At 51.2% G+C, this 10,624-nt stretch overlaps 1 protein-coding gene across 1 annotated transcript in view; it reads right to left on the bottom strand.

Annotated features, from left to right (window-relative positions):
• plppr3a (phospholipid phosphatase related 3a) overlaps positions 1–6,811 on the bottom strand; it is a 7,308-nt gene extending 497 nt beyond the window's left edge. The window contains exons 1-9 of the mRNA XM_062554509.1: positions 6,719–6,811; positions 5,605–5,790; positions 4,592–4,721; positions 3,798–3,993; positions 3,338–3,395; positions 2,141–2,314; positions 1,123–1,466; positions 858–1,053; positions 1–815 (exon numbers count right to left, since the gene is read on the bottom strand). The exon at positions 1–815 is cut by the window's left edge and continues 497 nt beyond it. Coding sequence (XP_062410493.1) covers positions 1–815; positions 858–1,053; positions 1,123–1,466; positions 2,141–2,314; positions 3,338–3,395; positions 3,798–3,993; positions 4,592–4,721; positions 5,605–5,790; positions 6,719–6,799 — 2,180 coding nt within the window. The 5' untranslated portion in view covers positions 6,800–6,811. The remainder of the gene's footprint in view (positions 816–857; positions 1,054–1,122; positions 1,467–2,140; positions 2,315–3,337; positions 3,396–3,797; positions 3,994–4,591; positions 4,722–5,604; positions 5,791–6,718) is intronic.
• Positions 6,812–10,624: the final 3,813 nt, after the last annotated feature.

Below are 10,624 nucleotides of genomic sequence, written 5' to 3'. Positions count from 1 at the left end.
GCGTGGGCGTGGGCGTGGGCGTGGGCGTGGCCGCTGTCCAGCAGCAGGTCCGGGTGCGGCGGCGGCGGCAGGGGCAGCTCGCGGCTGGAGTCGCTGGCCGAGGAGCCCACGGAGTCGGCCTTGGCGGGCCGGTGGTGGTAGTCGCGCATGCTGATGCTGTCCTGCCGGTGGAGCGACTTGGTGCCGTCCAGGATGCCACCGCCCCCGCCGATGCCACCGCCGCCAGCCTCTTGCGCCTCGGAGGTGCCCCCTCCGTTGGTGGCGCTCATCCAGTCCCAGGGGTTGCCGTTGCCCGAGGACAGGCGCACCACGGGGTGGTGCGGCGCGTGGGCGTCGATGGTGACGATGCTGCCGCTGTCGCGGTCGGAGGGGATGCGGTAGTACGGCGACTCGGAGCCCGTGGAGGAGGTGGCGCAGGACGAGCCCCCGCCGCCAACGCTGCCCGCTCCTCCGCCGCCGCCCGCGTCCGAGCCCTTGGAGGTGACGGTCGGCGGGCCGAGCTGCTTGGACATGGCCATGACCTGCGCCACGCGCGGCTGGGCCGGCGCGGGCAGGCGGGGGGGCTCGGGCGCGGGCACGGGCACGGCGGCCTTGTCCACGCTCATGGAGAGCCACTTGGCGCGCGTGGTGGCGCTCTTCGGGGAGACGGGCGGCGGGCGCAAGGCCTCCTCGGGGATGTGCACCAGCGGGGGGGCGCCGGGCGGCCGCGGAGGGAGGACCACACGCGCCCCCGCCGGACCCGGCTGGACACCGGCCCGGCTAGCCGCCTGCACGGTGGGGTAGAGGGTGGAGTGGGAGGAGGCCCCGAGCTCCTCCTTAGCACCTCCTCCTCCTCCTCCTCCTCCTCCTCCTCCTGCGGCGGTGTCGGCCTCTCCCCCTGCGGCTCCCTCCGTGACGGCGGTGGTGGCAGCCGCAGTGACCGCGCCGTCCAGCTCGTCGTCCTTCAGGCTCAGGCTCCGCATCTCGATGGACTTCTGCCGCCACTCGGACACCAGCTGCTTGGAGCGCTGCGGGTCCATGGGCACGTGGAAGGTCATGTGGCGCTGGGTGGTGCTGCTGCCCCCGTAGACGCCGCCCGCCCCGCCCGCGCCCGCGCCCGCGCCACCCACGCCGTTGCCCAGCTCCTCGGCCGTGTTGGTGAAGGCGCGCGGCAGCGTGTTGCTGAAGGTCACCATGGTCTCCTTGCCCATGGGGCTGCGGGGCGCCAGCAGCTCCACGTCGGCGCTGGCGCGCTTCAGGCTGCCCATGGAGGCCTTCTCGCGCCGCACCTTGCGGTTCAGGCCGGCCACGTGCGGCGGGCCGGCCAGCTCGTCGTTGCTCTCCGAGGCGCTGGCCTTCTGGTAGACCGAGTCGTGCCCGCGCTGGGTCAGCGCCCGCAGGGCGTCCTTCTGCGCCGTCTGGGCGTGCTTGGCGGGGCGAGGGGGGGCGTCCTCCGTGGACTTGAAGTTGCTCACGGCGTACAGCGCCTGCAACAGAACAAGCGAATGAGCGAACACGCCAGACTGTCTGTCACGACCGCGTGGCTAATTTCCAAGAACAGTATAATGCGTTTTCAATGGGCCGCTGCTGTTTCTTTTATTGCTATTGCGAGTGCTATCATTAAAATGAGTGGAACGTTATGTTCGCATATTGTTTCTTGCCATGTGAAAATGTTTGGAGAGAGCCTGATGTGCTCTGCAGCAATAAACTGCAGGAGTGAGTTCTCATCTTTGTCAGAGAGTAAGAGAGAGAGAGAGAGAGAGAAAGAGAGAGAGAGAGAGAGAGAGAGAGAGAGACAGACAGAAAGAGAGAGCCGAGATGGGAGAGGGTGATGCCATGGAGAATTGAGTGCAATAAATGGAAGCGACAGTTGCTGAGCAATGGAGCTGTGAAAATTCCACCAAAGAATCCTGGAGGATTTGTTCTCACTCTTCCCTCACTCGCACTCTGACAGAATAAAAGTCTATATATAGCACTTCCTGCTGACAGATTAAAGTATCAGACAGAGTGTATCAAAGAGAGTAAATAAACCTGCTTTCTTCACACACTCCGACTGTGACTGGAGGTGAAAGGACTCGGCTCAGCCGCTGGGTAAACTGACAACACAAACGGAAACAAAAACAGCCCTGAGACGGAGGTGTACTTCGTTGAATGGTCTCACCAGGTAGACGGCGATGCCGGCTCCGATGACGAAGCCCACGTAGACGTCGATGGGGTGGCTGCGGTACTGGGTGATCTGGGTCAGGCTGGCCAGGGCTCCGGCGATGGCGAACGCAAACACCAGCAGGGGCTTGAGCAGCTTGGTGCTGTCCGAGATGGTGGAGTTGAAGTACATCTGGAGGTGTGAAGGGGAGAAAGAAGAACAGTTGCCGTCAACACCGAGCCTCCTGTTCACACAGACCTAGCTGGCTAATAGCCGGTTACACCTAGCCGCGGATGAGCCGGCTTTCAGTCTGAAAAGAGCATCTTCCACTGCAATCTGGTGCTGCTGAAGACACTGAAATAACTGCTTTTGAGTATTGAGACATCAGCCACTGCTTACACAGATGGTGAATACTGCACTGAAACGCTTTCATAGTTTTGATGCTTCATGAAGTCCTCATACAAGCGTCTGGAAAACTTCCTCCTCGAGTCGAGACCTACCAGAGATTAAGTTGCTGACCTTCACCCAGCCAGCAAATAAACAACCCGAGCCCGGCAACAGCTGGCCCCTGTCTCCCTGTCTCTTTGTCTCTCCCCCTCTCTTTTTCCTCTCTCTCCCTCCCTCTCTCTCTCCCTCCCTCTCTCTGTCTCCCTCCCTCTCTCTCTCCCTCTCTCCTTCTCTCCTTGTCTCCTTCTCTTCCTCTCTCTCTCTCTCTCTCCCTCCCTCTCTCTCTCTCTCTGGCAACAATGAGGGCTCGGTGGCTTCATTAGCAGGCGTTCTCCCACACTGAGGTCAGTGAGGCACGGCTAACGGAAAGGGACTAATGAGCAGCTGAAGCAGCACCGCTGCACCAGGAGAGAGAGAGAGGGACAGTGCTCCGACGCTCCGACACCACGCACGCCCGCCGCTGACCAGTGCAAAGCCGAAGGACGCGCTTGTTAGGGAGGTGACAACGGGGGTCGCCGGAGGGGGGCGGTTAACACGCCGCCGCGCTCGACAACAGCGGACCTCGGGGGCGGTCTTTTAGAAAGGGCCATTACGGCAAAGGATTGGTCACACACTCCGTAAAGCAAACTTTTGGGCAGTTGGGCCGAGATGTACACGACGTGGCTGCAAAGCTAATTAGACTGATTACTGCGGGGTCTAAACAGTGGCAATGGGGCATGGCGGTCTAGATACACCGGGAGAAACGAGGAGGGAGGGAAAAACGCTCACCGATATGTAGACAGCTGCGAAGCCGGAGAGGGTGGCGTGTTGAGACGGGAACGTCTTCCTGGAGAGGCAAAACAAAACATGTCAGTCGCAGACAAACAAACAGCCCAGGCACTGAGGAGAGAACAAGAGTGGGAGGAATGGATGATGATGGTGATGGGCTCCGGTGGTACCGGGGGAAGGTGCCAGACAGAATGTGTTAGCATAATGGCTGGTGCCACACATAATGAGACAGCTGATAGATAGACTCGAAGACACATCGGCCTGAAATGCTGTGATAGCCAGTCAGCATCAGCAATACTTCTCCTAACAAGTCTGATACACCAGCCACCCCCCCACCCCCCGCAACACCCCCATCTACAGCGCACTCTGATGCAACCTCCTGTAACCACTTAACAACCACTGTGTGCGTCTTTTTGTTCGTTTGTTTGTGTGTTCGCCTGGAGGCGCCCCGAGCAATCACCTGGCAGACAAGATGGCGTACTGGTCTCTCCCCGCGCAGATGTCCTGGGTGATGTAGGGGTTCTTCTCGCAGGCCACGCCCGGGGACGTGTAGTTGGGCTTGCACACGGTCAGGAAGAAGGGCGTGTGGTAGCCCGTGGCCAGCTGGATGACGTCGGTCACCAGGGCCGTGGCACAGAGCCCGAACACATGCACTCCTAGTGGGGAGAGAGAGGAGAGACATCGGGTAGGGACACCAACACCAACAACAAAGTCCATCAAATGGCAACACTACAGTATCTTATGGCTTTTTTGCACACTCTATGAGCAAATTGCTGAAAGAGACAATATTGTAGGTGTAATTGCAACACCTTCAAAATCGGAATAAAAATCAGTCATGCAAAGGCAAGATGTTTGCCAGTGTGCAATTAATGTTTGCCATTACGAGCTTGAAATGTTTGTACCAGGCAGTGAGTGTGGATATAATTGTGCAGGTACTGTACCCAGAGGTGCTGTCTAATGTGGAGAAATCAGTGAAACAACCCAGATAATGAAGCTGTGAATAACAATGTGCCAAGTCGTCAGCCCCAGCACGGCACTGTAATAATCCTCCCTACATTAAACACCTGACTGGGGTAGGCAGTGTTAGGCTGCTAAGCCATTACACACTCCTCCGAGACACACACACACACACTATACAAACACACACACACACACACACACACCCACACCCACACCCACTATACACACACACACACACACACATACACCACATACACCCACACACACACATTGACGTGTTACATGGGCACCTACCGACGAAGCGGACGGTCCTGCGCAGAAAGGAGTTGAAGTTGCAGCCGCCGGCGTTGATGCTGCCCTCGCAACTGCGCCGCTGCTTCAGATGGGACTGCATGCAGTACATCAGAGCCTCGCCGATCATAATCTGGACACACACACGCAAGGCACACACACACAGGACACACACGCAAGGACACACACGCAGGACACACACGCAAGGACACACACGCAGGACATAAAGTGAGCACAAACACCAGGAGCTCTTTCATTAGACTACAAACAAGGTCTTAGTTCTCTGTGTGAGAAAGACACATCAATCGTATATCGCAGAAGATAAACACATCAACGTGGAAGTGTGATGGAACAGCGGTAGGATGCTACCCCAGCTGGGTTCAATTCCCGACCCTGTTATTGACTTTGTGTTGCCTTGAATAAAAGTGTCTGCTAAATAATAGTTTACCACACAACAAATCCACTGTAGAAATATGAAATATGGAAAAGCTTTAGCTGGTGGTTGATATACAGCTAGAGTATAGAAATATGAATGCTCACATGTTTTCATCTGGTTGTTGATACACAACTATGCACTGTGGGACACACTGCACATGAGGTTAGACACAGAAGAGGCCACAGGGCCTGTGTTGACTACATGTGTCAATGCAAAAACAAAACCATGACTTGGGGCTTATTATTGAGCTTGAGTGTGTCCGTTTCATGGACTGAAAAGTCAAAAGATGTGTAATTACGCCCATACTCCACCCTAATTTCTCTTTAATGCATTCATGCCTGTAGCCATTGTCACAGTCAATGTTTCACTGCCAAATACACTGACTGGTTTCCTTTACTCTGAGATGAGATGGGGAAAAAAAAGATGTTCCATGCAGCATCTATCCACGAGGTACGTTTTTTTTTCTCTCAGTGCATATTTCTACTGTGCCATCTTTAGCTCCCCACACTTCAAAGCTGTGCCGACGAGACAGATGTGTGGCGGGGTGCGGCTGCGGTGCGGCGCGGTGTCTACTACTCACGGAGGCAGCTGGTCCGGCGAAGGCCAGGCTCAGCAGCATGAGCAGGGGGATGAGCTCGTCGCCCGTCTCGATGTACGGCATGCTGAGCGCCCGGTCGTGGCAGCGGAAGCCCACCCTGGCCGGCTGCAGGAGGTCGGTCAGCTCCAGGAAGTACAGCGAGATCATAGACGAGGCCACGATGGGCAGCTGAGTGGCACAGAGGGGGCAAGGGCAGCAGGTATGAGGGGCAAGGGGGGCAGGTATGAGGGGCAGTGGGCAGTGGGTATGAGAACAAACAACAGCTCACCTGAGCAGCAGTGAAGCTGAGACTAGGAAGACCGTGTGAAAAACTGAACAAACTAATGCGGACATAGACAGGGGGTGTTAAATACTGACATGAATTAGATGCTAAATGTTAGCAGTCAGACTGCGGTCTATGTGTGTACACAAGTGGATAACTGGGTGGGTAAATATTAAAGGATTTTGTGACATTAGAGGTACAAAATCCGTAAATAATCCTGTGTTGGTCTTATTTTTCTGACGCTTTAGACTGCTTTGAGTTCTCCACATGAGTGCTATCTGCCTCTCAGATTAAACCCCTTTCAGACAACAAACATCTGTAATAACAAGCAGTAATTATGCTCTTATAATACTCATGGGTTTATTGATATGCTGTCGCTTTAATGCTTGTTTTTCCCTATGTAGAAAGTTAGTCATGCAACAAAAAACCATTACTACAGTCTTGCGAACTGAAGTACGCATGCTCCCAGTTATGCACCCTGTAAACAAGCATGACACAATATTGAACCTTACAGGAACTTCAGAGGAGAACTTCAAAGCTAGTCTAACAACATTAAAAGCGGGACTTTCCATGAGTCCCGAAATCTGTTGGATGTGCTGAAAACAAGAGTCTGCCAAGCAGAACATATGGTGTGAGCGGTGCTGACAATGAATACTTTCAGAAGGACTTCTAAATATAGACCATCACATTCGTCACAGGGTGTAAAAACCATGAGAACCAATTAAAGGTAACCTTTAGCAATTGAGCTCGCATACAGTGATCTTATTTGAAGAGGGTTTCCCACTGTCCTCATCTCCCTGTTCAGGCATCAGTGACATGACCGGACGAACTCACCTCAACAAAGTAGAAGCACGGCAGCAAGGTCATGCTGTCTTTAGGGGGCTTCTTCTTAGGTTTGTCTTTTGGTGACATCATTCTGGAGGCGGGGCGGGACAAACCTGAAATCACATGTTTTAAAGCAGAAGGAGGGGTTTGGTCAAACACTAGCCACCAAACTACTGAAAAGGCAAAAACCCTTATATATATATATATATATATATATATATATATATATATATATATAAACAACAGCACAGATGGTGCTGATGAAGACCTTGATGGCATAATAACTATCTTTTGGAAATGTGGTGCTGGCCACATTAACCTCATAGTGCTGCAGCCAGTTTGAGTGACAGGTGTGTTGAAAATGAATGTTTCTTATTGAAATGTTTGGAAAAAGTAGCAAGCTGTTGTACTCTGCCACTTTAAAGCCATGGCTATTGTCTGTCATTTACCTTACAGGAAGGAGCTGTTACAGTGATTGAACAGAGACACTCAAAAAGTACAACATTACAGTAGCAAAAATAACAACCCATATCAAAAGACATCTTGTCAAATTCTCACCCAGCATAGTAGACTTGCTTTGATTTCTCTCTTAGAGTGTTATCAATAACTTGTACATCCACCTCAATTCTTTCCTCTCAGTCCAATCCATAACTGTGAAGTTTTTATAAAAAAAAAAATCAACCCCATAAAATGAGAAAACACCAAATCGAAGTAATTGTGATTCTACTCTCTCCCTCTGTGGATACAGGCTGAAAAGCCGATAGGAAATCCCCTGCATTAGTTAGCATTTTCATCTTAAAACAACTAGTGAGCAGGCATAAACCGCCGCATTGCAATCTTCCATTTCAATCTTGGAGGGAGATAGAAATCAATTAGAGGCCCGGGCTGGCACTGATGGAAACCCAGTCAGAAAGGCCGTGGCCAATTTCAGAAGGCTTCATCCGTGAAATAAAGGACAGCCAGGACCGGGAGGCCCAGGGAGAGAGAGAGAGAGGGACAAGCCTCTTGGAATGTGAGGCGAGACACTGGCACAGACACAACACTGGGGATATCGGTGTGTGTGTGTGTGTGTGTGTGTGTGTGTGTGTGTGTGTGCAGGGGGTGGGGGGGGCAGTTCCTTGTGATGGTAAAACCATTTCTAACCATTCAAGTGGAAAGCATGAGTTGAACTAAAAACAGAGAATGTATCTCTGTGTAAACTCAGAGATGTTAGGGTTTAATCAACATAAGACTTTAAGCATTGCACTTTCTAAAACCACTATTATGCTGCTATACAACTATTTTGTGTACACAGCCTAATGCCAACACCTCCTTGGCTAGTTGTCCCCTAACAAATCCCCAGAGTATATTGCATTTTTTGCATACCACAATCTGTAATTAAATATACTCTCCACAAACTCTCAATTTATGGGCGCTGAATGCAGGCCAACATATCCGCGGGCAAATTGGATTTGGGCTTGATGAAGAAGCCATATCCATATCCATCTCTTTGCACAGGCCCACACAATGAGGGTCCATTCACCGTGGGAGAGGCAGGCCGTTCATCTTGTTTAGATGCTCGTGTCTCTGCTGAGAGGAGAGGGCATGGGGAGTGGTGCTGTAAAACAGACTCAGGTCTGTTCTCTGCCAGACACAGTCCTCTGAGGAGGAGGGAGAAAAGAACTTGGCACTTGGCAGCCACTAAAACAAACAAAAAAGAGAGAGAGAAGCCTTTGAAAGAATCACTCATGCCAAGATGGTGACCAGAACGTGAGGACAGGGATCCCGTCCATCTGAGGGGATTACCACGACGACGGGGTGGATTTTTGCAAGCCACCTCTGAGGCGCACTGGCAACCGGCTTCTGAAGGAATGCTTGCAAACAGAGTCAACCAAATAAGCTCACATGACAGTCAGAGACAGAGATGGCTATAGTTGAAGTCCTGTCTCTTTAGCCTAATTTACTCACAGCAGGAAGCAGAGAGACACAGACAGGATTATGGAATTACAGTTGACAAAAGTGACAATTAGTATTAGATGGACTGCTTACAACTTCCATGTTTTACTGTAAGCTATCAAATGGTGTAAACCCAGAGAGATTATCAAGGCCAATTAGAGCAGTCAAAACATAGCAAAATAAGCAAACTGTTACAAACAAACATTGCAGTGATTGGCTTAAGTGAAAAATAGGCCTACTCCGTTCTCTAAATTAATCCCACAAATCAGAACTGACAAAAAGTCAGAGTTGTTTTTATCGTCCTAGACGAATTCAAGTGAAGGAAAGCAGCTTTTTAAAGCGTTGGCCTCGACCCCCAAATACAGTAAGCGCTGTCCACTACTTAGTACTGAATCCAACGGCAACTGCAGGAGCTTGTAGACAGTAGCCTACTACAAGAACCTTCAGAGACGTCAATTTCCGATTATAAACGCATTATTAACGGTTGAGGGAACAAGTCCAGGCTAGTTGAAAGCCACCATACCTCTGGAGTATGGTTATTCATGAAGCTATCACAGTTAAACAATTAGATAAAAATATATCTCACTTTCAACCCTTTAACAAATATCTATAGCCTATTGAAACAGTGGCTGACACGGAGCTGCCGTGGTAATCTCCGCTATTCACCATCACAATTCTGAGGTTAATATTCTTTTAATGTTTTATTCGCCTATTATCAGCTAGTCCCCGTATACATGTACAATCAAATACACAACCAAACAAAACACGATTCAAGATACTTCGAGTCGCCAAATAAAAGAGTGTAAGAGGCATAACACATTTCTACCATAGTGACGAAAGTAGCCTATCACGACAGTGGCAGCGTGCTCTGAGAAACCTCCCTCGATATGTCTAGGAAGACACCATAAATGTGCTCCAGTCGGCAGCCCCAATAACCCACTACGACAAATAATGCACGTCTCACCTTTTTCTCGTTGGCTATGTGAACTCAACGAGTCCTTCCGACCCCGTCTCCTTTTTTTCGTTCTTCTGTGGTGCTCCAGCTTTCCTCCTTGAGATCTAATCCATTTCACACACTTCTAGTTTTCAGAAGCCTTTGACCAGTGAACACAGCTTTCGTATGTGTCCACGAGTCCCAAAAACTTGCCACAGTTTGTTTTTCTGTAAAAGAAAACAGGGGCGATCCAAGACAGTTCCTCACACCGAAAGTGTAGTAGCGTAGATCCGTCAGCATTCGGCGTGTGGCTGCGAGACACTCAAGGGGTCCAGGGAATCCACTCCGTAGCCCACCACCGTACCTGCCAATAACTAACGAGGTGAATGAAAATGTATGCACTTTCACGCAAGGACTTAGGTTTTCGCACTTGGATGATGGAGACAGTCATACAATGCAATTTTAGGAGCTCAGCCACCGAGTGAGGGCACACTGAACACAAAGGCTTGAGGAGGGGGTGGGGGATTTGAGGGAGGGGACAGTGTGTAAATGAGCGAAGAGGCGGTCTGCCCTCACACACAAACACACACACGCACGCACCAACGTACACACACACACACACACACACACACACACACACACACACACACACACACACACACACACACACGGTTAGAGGCAGACGGAGTGGCCCTTCTTAACCATCTCCTGCCCATTTCATTCATAATGACCACTCTATTAAAAAATAGAGTGGTTCGTACCCAGGCATAGGCTACGCTCCAACACACAATGGGAATCAATGAGGGGAACCCCCTCATTTACGTCCGCAAGTGTCTGCCCGGGTCTCGTGTGGAATTATAACCGTATTAAAGAATACTGCAAATACCACACGAAGCAGTTCAGACGACACATGGCTGCCCCAGCCTCCCATCTTTGTTTATTTGAGAAGGGTGGGGCTTCATATTGGCCATGCGCCGCTTTGTGTCTAGGCAAGTTTTTTTTTTAATATAGCAACGATGGGCGGTAAGCACATGTCGAGAAACGCC

This window comes from Sardina pilchardus, chromosome 2 (genome assembly GCF_963854185.1).
Source record: "Sardina pilchardus chromosome 2, fSarPil1.1, whole genome shotgun sequence".
NCBI lineage: Eukaryota > Metazoa > Chordata > Actinopteri > Clupeiformes > Clupeidae > Sardina > Sardina pilchardus.
This window is presented reverse-complemented; position numbering and strand designations above follow the sequence as displayed.